The sequence below is a fragment of the Rhinolophus ferrumequinum genome, chromosome 4 (genome assembly GCF_004115265.2).
Source record: "Rhinolophus ferrumequinum isolate MPI-CBG mRhiFer1 chromosome 4, mRhiFer1_v1.p, whole genome shotgun sequence".
Taxonomy (NCBI): domain Eukaryota; kingdom Metazoa; phylum Chordata; class Mammalia; order Chiroptera; family Rhinolophidae; genus Rhinolophus; species Rhinolophus ferrumequinum.
In genome coordinates, this window is record NC_046287.1 from 98,084,907 (window position 1) to 98,108,524 (window position 23,618).

General features: G+C 38.3%; 1 protein-coding gene across 1 annotated transcript in view; it reads left to right on the forward strand.

Annotated features, from left to right (window-relative positions):
• Positions 1–23,618, forward strand: part of ATP8A2 (ATPase phospholipid transporting 8A2) — a 555,010-nt gene that overhangs the window by 153,388 nt on the left and 378,004 nt on the right. Inside the window, exons 14-21 of the mRNA XM_033104468.1 lie at positions 2,321–2,409; positions 6,513–6,557; positions 8,965–9,040; positions 15,160–15,265; positions 16,010–16,092; positions 18,850–18,899; positions 20,727–20,796; positions 22,654–22,738. Coding sequence (XP_032960359.1) covers positions 2,321–2,409; positions 6,513–6,557; positions 8,965–9,040; positions 15,160–15,265; positions 16,010–16,092; positions 18,850–18,899; positions 20,727–20,796; positions 22,654–22,738 — 604 coding nt within the window. The remainder of the gene's footprint in view (positions 1–2,320; positions 2,410–6,512; positions 6,558–8,964; positions 9,041–15,159; positions 15,266–16,009; positions 16,093–18,849; positions 18,900–20,726; positions 20,797–22,653; positions 22,739–23,618) is intronic.

A 23,618-nucleotide genomic window follows, 5' to 3' on the forward strand; every position in this document is an offset into this window, starting at 1 on the left:
TCTCTTACATGTCCCAGATTTTGTTTCTGGAATTTTCCAGAGAACTGGTGTCTTTTCCCCCATCACTCCTGAACCCTAATTGCCTTTACTGAATTGTGCTTTGCATTATGTTTTCGTCTTATATTGAAATGACTGCAAGGAACATCCTCGTTTGAATGCATTGCAATTAAAGGTTATAATTTCATTTTATACGTTTTATTTAAAACTCCCAACCATCCTATGGGTGCTATATATATACTAAGTTCACCTGCTCTTTGAACTGTTTTCCAGTTTTTCCAGGTAAAGTTAATTTATCTCTTTTCTGTGTCTCCATCTCAGTCTTTCCAAGCATAACTGCAGTAAAATAAGAGACGTGACAGTGATGCACTGTCTGTGTCCCTCTTGAGACTTTCGAGCCTATTCCAGGGTATGGATGTGCTCAAGACAAGGCCTTCGGTTTCTCTGTACAGTGCTCAGTCTGTCGTTGTTTTCAGGTGCCATTGAACGGGACCTGAATAACTGAAGGATTGAAAGTGCTCAAGAAGCACCCAGTATAAAATCATTCATCCTTCTTGGGCATATGGGGGACATTTGCATGGGGAAGTAGTTTTGAGTTGGAAGTTAAAATTCAATAGGCAGAGTGCTACCAAATCTTGATAATTCCTTATTATAAAATTTTCTGGTAACCACTAAACTATTGTCTGTGGCGAGGGTAAGGGGGGTGGGAGATGAGGGTAAGGGGAATCAAATATATGGTGATGGAAGGAGAAATGACTGCGGGTGGTGAACACACAGTGGGATTTATAGATGATGTAATACAGAATTGTACACCTCAAATCTATGTAATTTTACTAACAATTGTCACCCCAATAAATTAAAAAAAAATTTTTCATTTTTTAAATATTTTGATTTAATCTTTTAATTGTTAAAAAAGAGGCAGAAAGAAACACTACTTATTAAAAGGTTGATTCTTCTACATTTTTATACCTTTAGACTTACTGCATATAAAACTTATATAAAAGCTTATTGTTTATAGTTAAAGTATTAATTACCCATAGTGTACCAATTTTATATTTCTGTGTAATATTTGACTTCTTTAGGAGTGTTAATCATCTTTCTTAAAAAAATATCTTTCTTTCCTTAAAGGCCCGTTCATTGTTTACTTTAAAAATAATTTGCAGTGTATTTTCTTATATCGTATCATTAAGAAAAAGTAGAGTAAACAATTCATGTTATTACTCCCTATTTTATAAAACAGTAAAACATGGCTTCCCTTTGGGACCCCTGAAATACATCTAGCATCCAGCAATACTCATGAGTCCTCTTTAGAAAACCACTAAGAAACTGGGGTTTTTACTGGAGACAATTCTGTTAATTACCCCCCCACCCCCCGCCAATCCATGAGGTAATTTCCCAGAATGTTACACAAAGAATGATGTTACATATCTGCTGGCCAAAACCTTTATTTCATAGATGTGGAAATTGAGGCCAAGAATGATGAGGTGACATTTCCGGAATCCACGTGACTAGTATCCATAGCCTGACCTGAATGGTCTCCTCTTGAGTTCTTCTTCCTCCTCCTCATCACATTATCCACCTATGAGAACAGAATTCCCACAGCACATGTGCATTTGGGATTCATCTCTTTTGCATTCACTTAATCATGTCAAAATGGTTGGCTTGTTGAGCTCCTCCAGAAATTTCTCCTTTTACCTTTGTATATTGGGAGCTTGATGTATTAAATCTCTAAAATGTTGTATCTTATAAAGTTGTATAATTGATAGCAGGTCCATGCTGCCTTCATGTAAACTTAATTGTCATAGTGATCGAGAAGCTACATGTTTGTTCTGTGCTGTTTCAGGATATGCCTTCTTAATCCGGCTAGGGGACAGAGTCTTAAAAGAAATATTTGGAGGTTGCCAAAGTCTGAGCTTGTTTTCTTGACATATTGGACATTAAAACAATACGGAATGAGATCATGGGAATATCTAGAAGAATGATATGTGTCTTTGAAATGCCTTAGTGCCTACACTTAGGGATCTAAAACGGCTCCAGAGCTGTCACTGAACCTCCTTTGCACATTTCCACACAATTGGACTCTGGAATTGGTTGTTTAAAAGGTTTTCAAGTGGTCTAAGCATTAAATATATTAATTTCATAATAATATATAATTATCATATAAAATATAGATGTAATTATAAAATATATTTTGCTTGATTGAAGGAAATTTACATTGTAAAATTCATGCCGATTTTGAAAAACATAGAAGGAAAGACTTCATTTATTGGTCTTTGCATTTTATTACATTCCTGACGTATGTTTCTGTTGTGTTTTGATTTAGGTAAAATACCTCTTTTCTGACAAGACTGGAACTCTAACATGCAACATCATGAACTTCAAGAAGTGCAGCATTGCTGGAGTAACCTATGGGTAAGTGTGTTTGTCATGTATTGAAAATTTGACTTGTGGTCTTCCAACAAAATAATTCATTTTTAGCTGCTTAGTCAAATATCTACTTTCTGATATTTTAAAAGGGTATTAATAAGGGACTTAGATATGTAATTACTGTTGGATGTGTTTAAAACTTAGTGGGTCCCAACTTTGAACAGTTAAAACTTGGTTTATTTCTACAAATATTAGCCTAGTGATAAATCTCAGGGAATCTATAAATTTGTATTTCGAATCAAGTAATTATAAATTTCTTACTCATGTTTTAATCTGAATGCCTGTTTTATTGTTGTTTTTTTGAGGTATAATTGACATGTATATTAGTTTCAGGTATACAACATAACGATTCTATGTTTGCATATATTGTAAAATGATCGCCACCATATGTCTAGTTAACATCCGTCACCATACATAGTTACAAAATTTATTTTTTCTTCTGATGGAACTTTTAAGATTTACTCTCTTAGCAACTTTCAAATATACAATACAGTGTTATTAACTATAGTCACCATGCTGTACATTACATCCTATGACTTATTTATCTTACAACTAGAAGTTTATACCTTTTGAACTTCTTAACCCCTTTTCTCCAACCACAACCCCTGCCTCTGTCAATCTGTTCTCTGTATCTATGAGCTTGTTTTTTTAAGATTTCCCCTAAGTGAGATCATATGGTATTCCTCTTTTCCTGTCTGACTTATTTCATTTAGCATAATACCCTCTAGGTCCATCCATGTTGTCACAAATGGTAACATTTCATTTTTTTATGACTGAATAATAATACTCCATTGTGTATGTGTGTGTGTATATATATAAATACTAGTTCGAAAAGATGTATGCACCTCCATGTTCATTGCAGCATTATTTATAATAGCCAAGCTATGGAAACACCCTAAATGTCCATCAATGGATAAATTGATAAAGAAAATGTGTATACACACACACACACACACACACACACACGTATATACATGTATGTATATATATACTCATATACATACACATGTATATATATTCATATACGTGTATATATATATATATATGTATACACACCACATTTTCATTATCAATTTATCCATTGGTGGACATTTAGGTGTTTCCATAGCTTGGCTATTATAAATAATGTTGAAATGAACAAGGAGGTGCATATATCTTTTCGAACTAGTATTTTTAAGAAATGTGAACGAAGTGTGTATTTACTTCTTCAGATAAATACCCAGGAGTGGAATTGCTGGGTCATAAGTTAGTTCGATTTTTAATTTTTTGAGGAACCTCCACACTGTTGTCTATAGTGGCTGCACCAGTTGACAATCCCACCAACAGTGCACAAAGGTTCCCTTTTCTCCACATCCTCACCAATACTTGGTTGTTGATTCACTGATGATGGCCATTCTGATAGGTGTGGGTGGTATCTCGTTATGGTTTTGATTTGGATTTCCCCGATGATTAGTGATGTTGAAAACCTTTTCATGTACCTGTTACCATCTCTATGTCTTTGGAAATATATCTATTCAGATCTTCTGCCCATTTTTAATTGGATTTTTTTTCTTTTGAGTTGTATAAGTTCCTTTTTTGGTTGTTAACCCATAATCAGACATAATGAGTTGCAAATACTTTTCCCCATTCAGTAGCTTGCCTTTTCATTTTGTTGATTATTTCCTCTACTGTGCCAAAGCTTTTCAGTTTGATGTAATCCCATTTATTTATTTTTCCTTTTGTTGCTTTGCTGTTGGTGTCAGATCCAAAAAATCATCACCATGACTGATGTCAAGTAGCTTGTCGCCTATGTTTTCTTCTAGGAGTTTTATGGTTTCAGGTCTTACATTCAAGTCTTTAGTCTATTTTGAGTTAATTTCTGTGTATAGTGTAAGTCAGTGGTCCAGTTTCATTCTTTTACGTGTGACTGTCTGGTTTTTTCAAAACAATTATGGAAGAGACTTTCCTTTCTCCATTGTATATTTTCTTGGATTCTTTGTCATGATTTAATTGACCATATACTGGTTTGATTACTATAGTTTTGTAATATATTTTGAAATCAGATAGTGTGATGCTTCCAGCTTCGTTCACATTTCTTAAGATTGCTTTGGCAATTCGGTTCTTTTGTGGTTCCATACAAATTAGGACTGTTTGTTCTATTTCTATGAAAAATATCATTGAAATTTTGATAGGAATTGCATTGAATCTGTAGATTGCTTTAGGTAATATGGACATTTTAACAATATAAATTCTTCCTATCCATGAGCATGGACTATCTTTCCATTTATTTGTGTCTTCTTCAATTTCCTTCATTAATGTCTTATAGTTTTCGGTGTACAGGTCTTTCACCTCCTTGGCTAAATTTATTCCTAGGTTGTTTTCCTTTTTTTTTTTTGATGCAATTTTAAATCTGAAGTTTTTCTTAATATCTATTTCTGATAGTTAATTATCAGTATATAGAAATGCAACATATTTTTGTCTTTGATTTTGTTTCTTGCAACTTTATTGAATTTGGCTATTAGTCCTAAGTTTTTTGGCAGAGTCTTTAGGCTATTTAATATATACTATATCATCTATAAATAGTGACAGTTTTACTTCTTGTTTTCTGTTTTGGATTCCTTTTATTTCTTTTTCTTGCCTAATTGCTCTGGCTGGGAATTCCAGTACTATGTTTAATAAAAGTGGCAGGAATGGGTTCCTGATCTTAGAAAAAAGCTTTCAGGTTTTTCACCATTGTGTATGATGTTAGCTGTGGGCTTTCATATATGGTCTTTATTGTGTTGAAGTATGTTCCCTCTGTACCCACTGTCTTGAGAGGCTTTATCATAAATGGATATTGAATTTTGAAAAATTCTTTTTCTTCAGTTTATTGAGATGATCATATGATTTTTATCCTTCCTTTTGTTAATGTGGTGTATCCACATTGAGTGATTTGAAGATGTTGAAGCATCTTGCATCCCTGGAATAAATTTTACTTGATTGTGGTGTATAATCCTTTTAATGTATTATTGAATTTGGTTTGTGAATGTTTTGTTGAAGATTTTTCTTGAGGATCTATGTTCATCAGGGATATTGGCCTATGATTTTCTTTCCTGTGATGTCCTTGTCTGGTTTTGATATCAGGGTAACGCTGGCCTCATAAAATGAGTTTAGAAGTGTTCCCTGCTCTTCTAGTTTTGGAAAAGTTTGAGAAGAATTGGTATTAACTCTTACTTGAATGTTTGGGAGACTTCACCATTGAAGCTGTCTGGTCCTGGTCTTTTATTTGTTGGGAGATTTTTTGATTACTGATTTAATCTCCTTACTAATAATGCATCTGCTCAGATTTTCTGTTTCTTGCTCAGATTTTCTAATGATTCAGTCTTAGTAGGTAATATGTTTCTAGGAATTTACCCATTTCTTGTAGGTTGTCTAATATGTTTATGTAGAATTGTTCATAGTAGTTTCATATGATTCTTCGTACATGTGTGCTATCAGTTGTAATGTGCTCTGTTTCATTTCTGATTTTGAGTCCTCATTCTTTTTTTCTTGGTAAGTTTAGCTAAAAGTTTGTCAATTTCATTTATCTTTTCCAAGAACCAGCTCGTAGCTTCATTGATCTTTTCTATTATTCTTTTTAGTCTCTTTCATTTACTTCCTCTTTGATCTTTGCTGTTTCCTTCCTTCAATCTACTTTGAGCTTTATTTTTTCTTCTTTTTCTAGTTCTTTGATATGTAAAGTTAGTTTGAGATTTTTCTTGCTTCTTGATGTGTAGGCAATTATCACTATGACTTCCCTTTTAGAACTACTTTTGCTGCATCCCATAAGTTTTGTTATGTTGTATTTGCATTCTCTTTTGTCTCAAGGTATTTTTTTTTTAATTTTTCTTTTGATTTCTTTTTTGAGCCGTGTGTTGTTTAACCTTCACATATTAGTGAATTTTCCCATTTTCTTCTCGTAATTGATTTCTACTTTCATACCATTGTGGTCAGAAAATATGCTTGATATGATTTCCGTATTGACTTGTTGGTCTAATATGTGATCTATCCTGGAGAATGTTCCATCTGTGAATGCCTAGCTTTTGATCACAGTTTTATGACCACTCTGTTTTTCTCTCTCTCTCTGGCAGTCATTTTCCGGAATTGACAAGAGAGCCATCCTCAGATGATTTCTGGTGAGTGGATTCTAGCTCTTCCTGATGCTTTAGTGCAGGGGTGTCCAAACTTTTTTCAGTGTTTTTCACCAAGGGCCATGTGCGGTAAAATACACAAACAGCCGGGCCACTCACTCGAGGTGAAGTACGTATTGCCTCACCTGGTTTATTTAAGTAAACTAAATATATTTTTGGAATTTGCTGTGGGCCAATTAAAAATGGATTGCGGGCCGCAGTTTGGACACCCGGCTTTAGTGGGAAAGACTGGAACAATTTTATATTGTCATTTCTCACCTGAATATTTTGTAAGTAAAAGTTGCATATATATTATTTCAAGAGAGAAACAGTAAAATTTAAATGTGAACATGATTTTCAAAGTCCAGTGATACTATAGTGCTTTAACAAAAAATAGTGAGCTTTTGGTCCAGTACTTCCTATTTCTTAGTGCAATATCTTTAAGGTTATAGTATGTTTGTACATGTTGTGTATATAGTATGTGTCAGGTTTTTATTCCTTTAAAAGGCTGAATAATGTTTCTTTATATGTTTGTACCATGTTTTGTTTATCCATTTCTGGGTTGATGGTCATTTGGGTTATTTTCACCTCTTGGCTAATGTGAATAATGCTGCTGTGAACATTGGTATACGATAAATCTCTGCTTTCAATTATTTGGGGTATGTTCATAAAAATGGTGTTGATGGATTATGTACTTATTCTGTTTACCTTTTTGAGGAACCACCAGACTATTTTTCATAATACCTCTACTGTTTTGTATTCCTGCCAGTAATACACAATTTTTCCACATCCTCGAACCATTTGTTAATTAATTAATTTAAAAAAATATAATAGCCATCCCAATGGGCATAAAGTGATATCTCATTGTGGTTTTGATTTAAGTTTCCCTTAGGACTAGTGATGTTGTCAGCTCGTGTTTTAAAATGTATACACTATCAAAACTGATTAGCAGGGCAGTGTGTGTAGGGGGGACAGTGTGGTTGGTGATCAACTTATTTCCTTGTGAGATGATCGGCCAAGACCTACTATTTTATTAGAAGATCCCTGGATGTCAGTGTCTGTGGGTCTTTCTTGTGAACTGATCATTCTTCTTCTCATGAGAAGGACTCTTCAGTTTTCTGCCAAGGGCTATAAATCTGGCTGCAGTTGTTATGGGAACTGAGTGGAAGCAGAGGATTGGTGATCGTACCTTTCAGCGTATGGAGTTTGGACAATTAAGTTTGCGAACTTTCCACCGTCTAAGTGCACTAAATCATGAACTTAATTGTCCAGGCTCTACTCACCTGTGTGCCTGGTGTCCCTGTAGTTTAACCTCTTTAAGGGATGACGCTCCTATTTCTTTCTGGGTGCAGATGGTTCAGTTGCCTGGCTGCATGGGATGAGGGAGGATTCTTGCAGGCTGACCCTTCCTCAGATGGATTTGGAGCCTGTCCCGTTTTCCACCTTCCCTTTGTCTTACAGGTACCTCGTGCTGCTGTTTCCTCAGCTTTCACAAGGTTCTGCTGGGGATATCAGCTTGCATTTTAGGTGTTTCCCTTTGCAAGCTATTGGTTTCTGTTTTCTCTGCTGTACTCAACTCTGGTATCTATTCAGAGTTCAGACTGACATCAACTTCTTCCGTTGTCTTTGTCCTGAAGAAAGGGTTTCAAGAAGGAGTGGACATACATGAATATATTTAATGCTTCACATTTCCTTCAGTGTGATGGCACACAGCCGTCATATCAAGTTTCCTGTCTCATAATTACTCGCCCCCTTCTTTCTCCGACATTCGAGCCCTGGCCATAAAGGATTGCATAGATACAATGCAGTAATTCCTCTTATTGTACCTGCTTTGAGCAGGTATTCTTGGCATTTTTTCCTGGTAGAAATTATATAGAGACCAACTAAAACGACAAAGTCATGGTGTTGATCCTTGCCTCTGTTTCTTCTCCTTGTAACTATGTTGCTGTTTATAATAACTTATAAAATATTTTATAGTAAGGTTAAAGATTTCATGTCTTATAGTTTGAAAAAATAGATAGTATTCCAAATCTTTAATAGTTTAATATAAACCTATAGGCGTTTTAGATGTGTTTCTTTTTTAAAAAGTTTTACTGTTAGTTTCAGGTGTACAAAACAATGTAATAGTTAGACATTTATACCCCTCACAAAGTGATAACCCACCTCCCCCCATCTACTACCCCTCTGACATTGCATACAGCCATTACATTTCCACGGTCTCTATTCCTTATGCTGTACTGCGCTTCAGGTGTACAGCACAGTGATCAGGCATCTACACCCTCCCTAAAGTGGTCTCCCTAATAAGACAAGTGTCCATCGGATGTGTTTCTTCTTGAACACAGATTCTCACTAGGCTCAAGTTATCTTAAAAGAACTTTTGAACTGAATACGTATCTTTTGTTCTCTCTTACAGCCGAATGCCTTGTCCCACGAGTGATTCATGCGACTTTGATGATCCCAGGCTCTTGAAGAACATGGAGGATCATCATGTAAGGCCGCCATTTTGCTTCTAGGACATTAAATGGCTGATGGTGCACTTTTAGTTAGGTATATGGGGAGTGTCTTGAAAGTTGCAATTTTGGAACCTGGGGAAGAGATACAGTCTCACCTTTATGGTATTACTGCTTCAGGGAAGTGATCTTAAACAAATGCTTTGTAGTTAACACATTTCATAAGTTAATGTAGAGCTGAATTAAATATGTGGTGAAGTTATAAAGCGGCACATCAAGATTAAGACAAGTCTTACCATAGAATTCTCTAACATTTCAGATTTCGGTTGCTTTATAAATAAGACGTCAGCGGTATTGTTTTTGGAGTTGTGAATCTAAGAGGTCATGTATTTTGAAAAGTAATGGCAATATCCTTTGACTAGGATAATTTAGGCAACAAAAGTAAGATATAATAACCTGTAACATTTATAGCACCCTACTGTGTGCCAAACATTTGACATGTATTTCTTTTAGCACTTGAATCACCCAAGAGAGGTGGTAGGAAGTTGCATAGAAAGATTGACTTGGCCAAGAGTTACCCAGCAAACAATGTAGAAATCTTACGTCTGTTCAATTCTTAATTATGGCATCACATTATCACAACTATTGTAACAAACCAGGATTAACTGCAGCGTAATATAAATTTATTTTTTAAAGGATACTCTGAAAAATACTAACTTAGAAAAGTATTCAATGATTCAAGCATTTCACCACCATTTTAGTCCATATAAATTTGATCTGATATTATTAATTTTTTTCTGAAAAACCATTTTTTTATCTTTCCAAAATTTGTTAAGAGATAGATATATTTAAAACTTTTTCAGAATTTTCAGCGAGGAAACTTCCTTTACTCTGTTGCAGTTTAGTGTCTATTTGTTAATGCTAAGACCTTCCCACAGTGGTTCTCAACTGTGGGTGTGTAAGGCAGCCACATCCACAGGCTGGGATGCAGATGTTCTGCCTTAGCCCCTGGTGATGCTGATGAAGTGGTCCCAGACTGTACAGAGGCTGCTGCAGAAATCCATGCTTTGTGTCACAGTCAGATGTTGATGTAGTCATTTCCTTGGTTTTGATCTGAGAGGTAGATCCAGCTACTAGGCTAGACCTCCAAGCAGAAGAATGGCGTTTCAGAAGAATCTTCTCTGGAGGAGCGTAGTTTTAATCAAGGATTTCAAAGAAACAAGTGCATGGTGGGAGTTGCTTTCTGCAAGAGGACTCAAGTATTCTTGAATTGTGTTTAGGTTGAAGGTAATAATGAACGTGGTTGCCTGAATGTGTCTGTTCAAGTTTCGATGGTGAATGGAAAGGAGAAAGAGGAAGGGTGACAGAGAGGCTTATGGAACTGGTCTTAGTCTAATTAACAGAGTTTGTTTTCCTAGCAGAGATCAACAGGTGAGAAAGCAGCAGAGAAATAGACACGTAAAACCGTTAAGAGCCACTGGATACCTTTGCATCCTAGGGGCAGGTCTGATGTGACTCCCTGGAAAAGTGATTTGTTTTGTGTACACAAAGGAGTTCAGTCTCTCTGGTGGGGGTTTTGGCTACCATAACTGTTGAATTGTGGGCAGTGTGGCCACTCACACTGAGTGGTATTTGCACGGACCTAAATGTGGGCTGGCATAGAAACCCAGTGGCCAGGGGCCAATCCTCATTTGAAGAAGAGTTCCACAGGATCTCTTAGGAGACCCCCCTGCACCTGCTTCTGTGATGCCAGTGTTTGAAGTCTTTAAATACGTAGCTTGGTTAATTTATGTCCACATACAGATGTTGTCTCCAAAGCTGAACCCACCCTTGTGTGTGCTGGGTTTCTAAGAGGCTTTTGATCATGGATCACTCGCTCTTGAGCCTTTCCTCGCATGACATCTGAGTAGAGACTGAGTATAGATAAGGATCCTCGAATGAGCATTTCCCGGGGTCAATGGCATGCATTTTAGGAAGAAACTCCACTCTTAGAGAAGTTAGTGAACTTTTTTTCCTTTCTTTACTTTCCTCTTCCCCTTCGACTCTCCTGAGCCCAATTTCCTTTTCTAGTGTGAAGGCCAGTGAAAGGAGGGGCAGATGCAGCCCTTATGAAAAGGAAACCCTAACTTAGGGAGATTATCATAAGCATCCATGAAAACTTGGGGACTTTTAAGGATATTTTAGTAATCTGGATACTCACGGTTCATTAAATGCTTAATGAGGCCAGGGATTGGGGAATTTATTTTCTACTTAGTAAAAGCCTATTTGCCTATGTTGAACATTTTTTTAAAAGCTCTCCTGAATCCTTGAAGCCTTCTTCATCTTGGCCACCGTGTTAAGTAAGCCCTTCGATGTTTAGCATCTAGCTCTAGTATAAATAATGAAGGCTATAGACTCCAATATTTTTTTTCTTTGGGAGGATGTGGGATTGGATTGAATACCGGGGGTGCCCCCAAAATGTATACACATGACTTGTATTCATCTTTTGTTGTCGGTATATATTGAGTATTACAATTTGAACACAGTTTTTTCCTTCCTTAAAATGTGTATACATTTTTTTACACCCTCTGTATACCCAGTGGATGTTTCTAAACATTGTAAATACAGAGCCAATTAGATTACTTGGTTATTTTGCCAAAATAGGTTGAGGATAGAGAAGAAGCATTTTAGGATTTTCGCCTATGATAGCCCACATTCTCATCTAAATCGTCTCGGGGCCATTGACTAAAATTAAAGCATTTGAACTAAGAAAACCCTTACTGCCTTCCCAAGGGAGTACCTCCGTCTGCTGCAGAATTTCCATTTTTCCTGGGTCATCATTTCTGATTTTCTGGGTCTTTCAGGACTGTTTTAAGCTTTGTGTTGGCCAATAGCCAACATGGAATTTGCCTCTCAGAGAATCAGCTATGGAAAGTTTCAAGGAACAATTCATGTGGCCCAGTAACTGCATTGCTAACTAGTGATTTCCTATTTGTGGGACAATTTCCCGATTTGCCACAGAAGAACACATAACTTTCTTTTGAATCGTTATGCTTGGGACTTTTGAACTTGGATCTTTAAGAAGAAATTATTTGTATAGGTATATTATTTATATATTTTATAGCTGAAAATTGGAATGCAAGACAATTTTAGACATGTATGTTTTCTGCTATTTTTTACATATATATACCAAATATATTGAAAATATTCATTTCTAGCTATATAAAGCATTGCTTGCAGATTAAAATCTGTTAAATGAAGGACAAATATTGTATGATTATGCTTATATGAGGTACCTAGAATAGAGACAGACAGTAATAGAGGTTCTAGGGGTTAGGGGGAAGAGAAATGGGGAGTTATTGTTTGATGGGTACAGTGTTTGTTGAGAAGATGAAAAAGTTTTGGGGATAGATGGTGGTGATGGGCACACAGCATTGTGAATATATTTAATGCCACTGAATTTTATACTTACAGATGGCTAAAATGATAAATATTATGTGTATATTTTTGCATAATTTCTTTTATCTTCTAAAAAGAAAGTCACACACACACACACACACACACACACACACACACACGCTTACATACATTCTCCAATAATCAATCAGTTCTTTGAAGTTATAAAATGCTTTTCTTCTTGGAAGTTAACAGAAAGAAGTTTATTTTCAAACATGGAGCACTTGTCTAAATATATTACAAACATCTTATCCATAGGCTTCAAATTAAATTTGTCTCCTTTCCCTAATTGATTGTAGAATGTCAGGTTAAGCAGAGAACCAAAGGTAGATTAATTTTGTCTTAGAGATATTTTCTATCTTTATTTTTTTAAATTAAAGTTTATTGGGGTGACAATGGTTAGTAAATTTACATAGATTTCAGGTTTACAATTCTGTAATACATCATCTATAAATCCCATTGTGTGTTCACCACCCGAGTCAGTTCTCCTTCCATCACCATATATTTGACCCCGTTTACCCTCATCTGCCATCCCCCTCCCCTTTTCCCTCTGGTAACCACTAAACTATTGTCTATGTCTATAAGTTTTTGGTTCTTTGTTTATTTGTCTTGTTCCTTTGTTAATTTCAATTTTTATATCCCATTATATCCCATATATCAGTGACATATGGTTCTCGACTTTTTCTGTCTGACTTCCTTTGCTTTATTTTTTAATCTGCAAGAATTTTGTCTGGCCTACCACTCAAGATGGAAACCTAATATGATTGTGTGTGCAACCCTTCTTTACAACTCTCAGAGAATATTTCAGTATTAAGTATATTTATTTGCCATAAATTCAAAGGCCCTCTTTCGTGTAGTTTCGTTGTGAGACAAGGTGATATGCAGGACTCACTAGTGTCAGATGCACAAGGCACTCTTGAATTGAAGCACAATTCTCAAATTAAAATGCTTTTGGATAAAATTTCTTAACCATTTCTGTGGGGTAGGCCTTGGGGAATTTGTAAATTCTCTAATCTAATTTATTCAGTTTCATCGAACTATAATTTAATATACATTTTCTTTTCCTCAAGGCTGATAAGAAGTAGCCATCTGAACAGGTGTGATCTGCTTCCATGCAATTGCTCTTATCACATTAACAGGTCAGAGGAGAAACTAAAAATGGTTAAAATACTAGTCACTATTCACTTGTGACTAAACAAAAAACAAAAAACAAGAAAAAAAAAAAAAAGACAGAAAAGTAACTAACTCCATAAGAAAAGCAAGCACAGAGGAGTTGTTTCCTGAATGTGAAAATACAAATCCATCTCAAATTTATAGTCAGCTGCCTATTTAAAACTGAAACATTAACGCTAGTGGCTTGAAAATAACCTCAGGACAAAGAAGCCTGGTGTCACCCCTTTTTGACATCATTCTAAAAGTGGTAGACCATGCAGCTAGGTGAGAACTAAACAAGTATATATGTTGGAAAGGAAAAGAGAAAAGGAATCATTTGTGGATCATCGTCTGCTTTGAAAACCTAGGCGAGTAACCTGCACCTCAGAAAGCTAGTAAGGGGTCTGTTGTAACTAGATATTAGATTAATTTATAAAATTCAATGTGTTTACTTATATATTGACAATAAACTCCAATAAAATGTAATGGAAATAAGATTATATTCAAAATATAAAAAGCAATAGACAAAATGCCTGGTACAGTGTCTCATGAATAGGAGGCATACAGATATTTTTTGAATGAATAAAAATTAATTATTAATATTAAAACTTAATGAATAAAATATGCCAGGACTTATATTTAGAAGTCTTTGATACATAGAAATGCATACTATATTCTTAGATGGGTCCGTATTAACATGTCATTTCCCCACTAATTATTAATATAGTCTAATCGCAATGCAAAAAATGTAAGGATTTTGTGAGGGGGTTGGAAAGGATGTAGAGATGTATTAAGTACATATCCAGGACCATTCTGTTATTATTTTTTTTAAAAGGTAATAGGTGAGGGATGCACTGCCGTACAGGTGAGTTAGAGAGCAGATGTGATGTAGACCTAGTGCCAGTGTGATGGCCTAGAAGGACCAGGGACTCATGTTTGGGGAGTCAGTTCTCGCTACGGTGATCCAACATGGATTTGAGTGCCTTCTATTTGCTTGGCTTGGGTGTACATTTGTGAGGAAGGCAGACAAGCTGCTCACCCTCCTGGACCTTCCAGAGCAGGGAGGAAGCATGGGGGCGGCAGGGGTGTTTGAAGTGTTAGGAATGCAGGAGCGAGGCAGGGTGCTGGGGGAGTCCTGGGAGAGGGCACTCGCGTCCTCTTTGCTGACTCTACATGGGCTCGCAGGTCAAGAGTTATGTTCCAAGGTGGGTGACCACAGCCTTCTCAACAGACTGTTCAACAGAAGCCCGAAGGATGGGTAAATAAAGAACTGGCTGAAGCGGGAGGGGGCAGTGATGGAACAGTTGGAAAGGATGAGCCTTGTTGGAAGAACTGCAGACCTGAATGGCTCGTCGAGAGGCCAAGAGGATAATGGTAGGAGATGGAACTGGCTAGACGGTGAGCAGGTGCCAGGTCACAGGGGACCTGGAGTCCACGCTTCGGACCTCACCTCTGTTCTAAAGGGAGCAGGAAGCCATCACGGGGTTTTAGGCAGGAGATGACTTGACTCTAACTCTGATGTGTATCAGTGGTGTTTTACCCAATGGGTTAACTCGGGGTGCTGTTTCCAGCCCACAGCTCCTTGCATACAGGAGTTCCTCACCCTCCTGGCCGTGTGCCACACCGTGGTTCCTGAGAAGGATGGCGACAACATCATCTACCAGGCCTCCTCCCCAGGTGAGACCTCTCGGCCGATGTGCCATTCTGTCCCCTTCTCTGGAGACTTGGGTGTTTGCAGTTACTTGGGGGAGATGTGGTGGTACAGCCTGCCCCACAAAGTCCCCACTGTCTGCCTCTGGCCTCACACAGTTGACATGCTGTGGCTGTAAGTGTGCAAACCACAGAAAGCTGGTGCTGGCTCCTCCTGACTCTGTAGTAATACTTGGACCGCAGCAAGAGGCCCTGAGCCATCTCGCATTTCCTAGCAGAAGTCAGTACACTGGACAGAGCTGTCAGGGGAGAGCGGCGTTGGCTTCCATGTTCACTACCCACCCCTCATGGATTCTCCAACTGCTGGGGAAGCTGTGTTCTGCCTTGCCAGCTCTTTACCCTCTCCTGGTGCTCTGGGAACCCCACAGTACAGGATAAAACTGCCTGGCTCAGAGGAGAGGTTTAGTCAGAAAGTCATGTGAACATCACTGAAGTTCATTAGAGAACTTGACCCCGACCAAGAATAGTAGGCATGTAACCACTCTTGTCCCCATGAATTAATTATAGGTCTGTGCCTTCCCCTCTACCAGACGTGCTTCTCTCAGGACCCCAGCGGTAGGAAGAGTGAATCGAGTGCATTCTATACCCAGCACATGAGGCCAGGCCTCTTTAGCTGGTGTGGATCCTGTTAATTTGAAAAATAATACTTGCTAAGCAGAATTCTGTCAATACCAGTGGTTAGTCAATGTTTTGTCAACTCTTGATTGACAGATGAAGCTGCTTTGGTGAAAGGAGCAAGAAAGCTGGGTTTCGTGTTCACAGCCAGGACGCCGTACTCGGTCATCATAGAAGCCGTGAGTGATGTGCCTGGGCAGCTCTCCATCTCGTAGAGCACTGACTTTTTTGAAGGCTATCTATTTGAAATAGCATGTCTGTTGTCAATATGGTAGCTAAACGTATTTTTTTTTTTCTGTGAGAAATTAGACCTGTTGAAAAACTGAGAATATTATGTGATTCTATTAGCTTATTCACGTTGTTTTTGCATTGCAGTAGTTTTTGTGTCATAGGCTGCTTCCTTACAGGTCAGTACAGGGATGTGGAATTATGTGTAGCAAAGAATTTAGCAGGCCTCCTCTTTGTTCTGTGATAGCTGGGAACATAGATGCAGGGCCCACCCGCTTTGAGGGCAGGATCTGCAGCTCTGCCTTGGGGCCCAGCTGTTCTTACACAATGAGACCCCTGGTCCCTCGGCTTCAGTCTCCTTGGCTGGGAGAGAAAGGAGCACTTAGGATCTTTTTTATATACATGAGTTTTTCTTTTCCCCAGAGTCAAGGGGTTTATTTGTTTAATGATTTTTTTTTCTTTGTTTCTCTCTCAAGAAACCTGAGGGGAAAATTTGGTGATAGGAACAAATTCAAATCAAGAATAAGATGAAATAGGGACCATTGAGATGGGCAGTGGTGGAAATTGACGGTTAGGACTGGCAAGGTATTGGTGTTTTTCATGATGATCGATTAGATGGCCTGCATTTTTCTGCAGTCTGGTTTGATGAGGGCCTGGAGGTAGTCACTGCCTTCTCTCTCCTCTGCCTTTTCTCCACCCGTCAATTTTGGGAGGACTCATAGATGACCACAGTTTTTGGCTTTATGCATCTTTAAATCCCTATACCTCTTTAATGTGTTTTTCAGTTAACTTCTAACTTATATAATAACTTGATATATTTCCTGACTGGGTAGTAGTCTGTTTTTTCTTTACTTACATGCAAAATCAAATATTACACCTTATCCAAACTGTCCATTTCTTGGCATTTTCTGTTTCTTATGGAGTACAGAGATGAGCTCATATTTATTTTTTCTTTATGTCAATCAACAGAGGGAATTTAGCTCAGGGAAGTGTGCAGTCAGTAAAAGTGGAACAAAGTCCTGACCAAATTCAGAGTTTCCTTCACAGAAGCTTCTCATACTCGTAAATGTAGTCTTCTTTTTCAGTTTGAGGAGACTTTTATTTTAACCTTCACGCAGGGTTTTTCAGTTGTCTGGTGCTGCTGTGTTTGTCTGCATAGCAGCAGGGGGATTGAGAGGGCATGTCGCTGGTGGGAGAGGCAAGGAGACAGCAGCTGTTGGTGCTCTGCTCACAATGCCAGCTACATACGGGGAAGCTACAGAATCAGCTGACATTGTTGTGACAGTGTTAGATGCTGGTGAAAAGTGGACTGGCAGCCCTCGATCATTTTATTAAACTATTAAGGCCATGTTCCTGGGAGTAAAAAGGACTACCTGATTAGTTATGATTCATAAATAATAGTAAGTTTAAAAATGCTATTCAACTATTAATACCGAGGTAGCATCAAGCCACAAGTTCTAGAGTTGGTTACCAGCGATTTGCATGACGTGGCCTAACTGAGAATCTTCACCGCCAAGTCCATGGGCTGCCCGTGGGAGCATCTCATATAACTGTGGTGCAAAGAAGGGTCGGCTCTTGGCGGTCACAGCCCTCGTGCCGAGGAGGGGGACTAATAGTGAGCAGGGGGGTCTGACAAAGTTGGGACAGGCTGAGGAGAAAGGGAACGGGTGGTTGCAGAAAGAGGGGGAATGAAGGCTGGATTAAATGGATCGTTAGTGATATTTTAGGATGAGAAGAGAAGGGGTGGGGAGTTCTGGGGGGGACAATAATGATATTCAATACTACTGTGTGTCAGTCATGCATGCAGTAATTCTCATGTGATTTCATTTATTCTCTCAAACCTAGGGGGCAGGTGCTATCACCATTCATAAGAAAGTCACACTTAGTGGCTGAAACTGAGTTTGAACTCGTATCTGTTGAACTCCAAAGTCCACATTCTTTTCACTGTCATGTACTGGGGAAATAGAGACAAGATTTCATTTACAAATTTGAAAATGGCACACACCATAACCTGAAATATTCTAGGAAAAAGTTGAGAGTATTGAGATTCCAACTTTGAAGAACCCGAAGAAAAGGATGTTTGATTAATTGCCCTAAAATCTGGTGCAGATTTATAATCTCTTATTTTTAAATCCAAAATCTGAGAGGCTTTGAATTTCAAGTTTTTTTGCTAAATTTAGGTGATAGGTGTTTGGCAACTAAACTTAGCCAGAACTGACATGAGGTTATTATTTGTGGTCTTTGTGAATCTCACTTAGTGTGAATCTCACTTAGTGTGAATCTCACTTAGTGTGAATAGTCATACATTTTGCTGAAGAAAATTGATGTGTCGTATTACAGGGTGTGGCCCTGGGGACATTACGGTGTATGTATCTACTTCTGTAAAATGTATAAAATTATGAATTTGGAAGGATAACTGGCCCCAAGGTTGCAAATGGATCTGTCAGCCAGCTATTGTGACAGCCAAACTAACTGTAGGAAAATGAGAAGCTTCTCCCAGAAGGGGGAGCTATGACCCCACCAGACGGACTTGTAGGAAAACAGTACAAATTGAAAAGGCATTTGCAGGGGGTTAGAGGAAAGAGAAGGACGGGGTGGGGCGGGGGGAAAAAACAGGGGGAGAAGTGTGTGTGTGTATGGAGAAGTTTATGATTGGGGAGACAGTTGCTTTGAGATTTTTAAACTTTGCATTGTTTTTGTTTCTTTAGATGGGACAGGAACAGACATTTGGAATCCTTAATGTCCTGGAATTTTCTAGGTATGTTTCTCTTTCATGCACTTTAAAAAAAGTTTGAAAAATATATACATATATATTTAACATATATATGTACTTAACAACTATTTATATAATAACATTATATATATATAACAAATATATATAACACAAAATATATATTAATATATTTAACAACTTCATCAGAGTGCTTGCATGATGGTATGATTAAATATAGTACTTTATTAAATATAGTAAACATATTCTTCTCACTGGAATTTGTGACTTCCATTAAAGAAAACAAAATAGGCAAATTTTCTTTTTCCTAAATGAAATGTTATGCTTCCATGGCCTCCTTTTTCTTTAGAGGTCCAGAACCTGGTGTTCTTGCATCAGGAGCCACAGCCACGTCTGCATAGTTTGGAGTATGTGATGAGGGTATTATTTCCATTGGTTTTCCCAGGTCCATCTGAGCCCTCCCACGCGGGGCCTGGGAAACTGACAAATGAGGATAGATAAGATCAACGCATCCATTAGAGGCCTGGTCCCAGAAGGGCAGTTCTCCTGCGCATATTTGGACTCAATCTTTCCAACTGAAGTTTATTTAATTTAAAGCCTGGGAATAATTGTTGGATTATTTGTTTCCCTAGACCACTTATAGTTTGTCATTAAAAAAAAAAAAAAATCTTGATGTTTTGTGTTCGTCCTCCTCCTCAAAGTTGAACTGTCCATTCTAGAGCACGGTTCTGTTGCTGTCTCAAAAGCATACTTTCCTATTATTAAAATTAGGTGGGTTTTCAATAACCGTTGTGAAGTGATTCACAAATTGTTTGCTCTGTCTGCTGTATAAGCTATTTGAAAAGGATTTTTTTTTTTTAATCCTCTTGTAGGAAATGCTTCCCAGCCCTCGTCTTTAGTTTTAGGACCTCAGACTGGAACTTTGTGGGTCAGGAGCCCTTGGGGTTGAGAATTCAATGGGAGAGAGAGATGGATGATGGCGGTGGTAGTTCATGTAGGGAGCAGGCGATAGCATCCCTGTGTGTGGAGGTGAGGGACATACTAGACCTCTCTCTAGACATTTTGTGCCCCATCTTTTGTTGTCCTGGAAACTGTGTGCTGCTGTGTGGCTGCATTAACTGGGACCAGCAGTTATTAGAGGGATGAGGACGAGAAAAGGGAGTTAGATAAAAACAGGTGAATATGGAGTAGACATGAAGATATATTTTTAAAAAACTTAAGGGATAATAAGAGGGACCAAAAAATCATTTGTGGTTATCGTTGTGATGCTATTTCATTTTAGCTGACTCATCTTTTTCCAGAAGCCACTTAATCGTTTCTTTGGGTAGCTGGTGTCAACCCTGCTTTACACAGAAGATGAAAGGCAGGGTGAATAACTTTGCTGAGAGCCTCCGGCAACAAGGTAGCTGAGAGAGTATTCAAATCCAGGTCAGAGAGATTGCTGTGGGTTAGGATGTGGGAACTTACACAGCTGGACAGATAATGTCCCCTGGTCTTAGGAACTTAGAAAAATACATTTGTTTTTTTAAAAAAAGAACAACACTTGTACAGAGTCTTATCAGTAGTGAGTTAGGTACTTAGGTTGTCTGTTTCTGTCTCTTCTAACATAAATAGCTATAAGAATGAGTTTCTATGGCAGGGAAAGGAATAGATTTATGTCCATTATATGTAAATAAAAAGAGTAGGAGATAGACAATTGAGGTCCAACTTTGAGGAAAAAGGTAGGGAAAAACGGAGCTTGGTCATTTTTGGGACTGCAAGACTACCTTTTGATTCGTTTGGTGTTTAATTATAGGACATGGGTCCTAGAAAACAGACAATTAAAACTTTTCTCCTTATTGTTTGCTCTTACAGTGACAGAAAAAGAATGTCTGTAATTGTCCGAACTCCTTCAGGGCAACTCCGGCTCTATTGTAAAGGGGCTGTAAGTACTGGCCTAGTAGCCTGCATAGCTTTGTCCATCTGCTGCTTTTCCTAACTCACTCTCGTCATTCCCTGGTAATTTGCCCAAGGTTGTAGGGTTCTTTCAGGTGGGCCATCAAGTTGTCTTAGTACCGTGTTTCCCCGAAAATAAGACCTAGCTGGACAATTCCCTCTAATGAGTCTTTTGGAACAGAAATTAGTATAAGACCCGGTCTTATAGTAAAATATAATAAAATTATATAATATAATATATATAATAAATATAATATAATAATATAATATAACATAATGCTGGGTCTTATATTAATTTTTGCTCCAAAAGACGCATTAGAGCTGATTGTTCAGCTAGGTCTTATTTTCGGGGAACCATGGTAGTCAGAACCCACTGAAGACGATGGTGGTCCAAGCTAAGGTGACAAAGATGGCCAGTGGAAAGCTTGCTTTTAGTCAACAATTGGTTTCAGAAACAGTAATTTGCTGTGCCATGGAAAATCCTAGAGTATGAATTCTGATTCTAGTTTTACCGCCCTTGACGGTGGTGACTTTGGGAAGATTACGTAATTTGTATTGACCTGTGATAATCTTCTTTTAAGTACTCTGAGAGTTGGAGATATAGATATCTCTATATCTAAAGCAGTTATTCTTCTCAATTTTTATGATTCATATTTTTACTCATCACAGAGGGCAGTGCAGTAGGTATGAGGGTCATATCCATTTGTGGCCACATTTTTACTGCCCTCTTTGGTCAGTTACCTAGCTCAGGCTTTTGTCCTGTCTGCCTCCCAGTAATCAAATCTAAATGCGTTATCTTTAAGGAAAGATGTTATTGCTTATAAACCTAACTTGCAAAACCTGTTAAATTGTGGTCTTACGTATTGAGGAAGAGAATTATTAAGCTCGTTTTATGAGACTGTGTCAAGAAGGTGAAGCTATTATACGAGGATCAATGATTGATTGAAAAGCTTACTAATCTTTAGCAATTGTGGGAAGAAGCATGGTCTTAATTGAGTATGCTGTGATTAGAGCTTCTTAAAAATGAGTAATGCATGTGAATTCTAAAGTCATTCTATCTGGACCCATTAGAGAATTCTATGGTTACAGTGACGACTGAAATCAAGGTCACTTAGAGCATGTTATCACATGATATATATATTTTAACTTTTTATTTGTTTGTTTATTTGCCGTTGTGTTGTAAGTACCACAGCAAGTACAAAAGGGGGCACTGTGGGGGGCACAGAGGAAGGCTATGTAAATGTGGAAATGCTGCAATGGTGGATTTCATTGTAGGATTTAATTTTCTTCAGCATGCTCCCCCCAAACCAAACTGTATTTCTTAAAAGAAAATTTAGTGTCCTAGAACTGTACCCATTATATATATGGGGAGGATCGTCTGTGGCTTCCAGTCCCCCAGGCCTGCCTGTCAATCACAGGGTGATGGACTTGGTTCAGTGCCCGGTGGATTGTGCTCTCCCTCCTTAGGAGCTTTTGCTGTGTCAGGAAGCACGACTGTACTTGAGCAATTTAGGATGTGTGTTTTACCCTTCCCACTTCTGCAAAGAGGTATTACAAACTTTGGTATGAGTTTTGCAAATCTGGGTGAATGTAGCACTGTTGGGTTTCCTGATTATTCTCCTGACACCTATGGTTCTCTCCAACATGTTTTTATTTTGACACGTCCATACCCGATGTGTTTTCCAAAGCTCATGACTGAATCCAGCCAAGAGCTACATTTCGACTTGCCCACTCAAGTATTCTCATGCACATAAAATAAACACCATTAAAACAAAGCTGTGTTTAGAATACTGACCGGAAGGTTTACTTAAGGGTTTGCCAGTCACAGTGTTTCCCTATTTTATAGGATAATGTCATTTTTGAGAGACTTTCAAAAGATTCAAAGTATATGGAGGAAACATTATGCCATCTGGAATATTTTGCCACGGAAGGTAAGTGAAATGTGGAAATGTTATTTTTAACCATTGAAGTTGTAGTTTCCAGGGTCTGTGACTGGTGCTTGGGTGAGCAGTCAGATTCTGAATAGACGTGTCATGCTTGTGCTTACACTTTTCTCATGCCAACGCCTGTCCCCGTCCTTTACATTCTGTGCCTGTGGCAGTGACAAGATGGGTGGCCAAGACCGCACTCAGTTCCCCACATATGACTCTGTTAACAGAGGGAAAAGGCAGCCCACTCACCGTATTAGAATCAGCTTGTAGTTAGGGTTCCCTTGCTTGGAAAACTCGTGTTATGGTCCTGTCTCTCTTTCTCTGGTTATTCTTATGACACCGGCTTACCCCGTGTGAGTGGCACAGAGGAAGCTAATGACTTCAGGAAATAATTCATTGAACCCACAGAGGAACAGGAAAGGAGTTCCCCGAAAGGCTTTGAACAACACTGATGTCAGGTTTTCCAGCAAGTGGATGGTGAAAGCTGGAGCCTTTGCTGAAATGCTGATGGCTGCTTTCTCTCCATGTGTTCCTGTGCCTACGTGCACGCACCTACGTGCATGTGTGTGTGTGCGCCCCCACACACAGACATGGATGCTTGAAAGCCTGCATCTTTCACGTGGTAGCACATCGGGCTTTTATTGCTGTCTTGACACCTACTTCCTGCCTCCTCCCTTGCTGATACCCGTATGTATACATATGCCTCACGCACAGCTCCTGTCCTTCTCTGCTGTGGGAATTCACTGTCATGGCTTCTCACGTACTCCCACATTTACAGAAGAGGTTGTTTAAGTTAAAATACGGGAGAGTTCTTTTTAAGTTCTCTTTTTTAAAAGTTGAAGTAGGGTGACCTAAAAAGCCCTTGGATTCTCTACCTTTT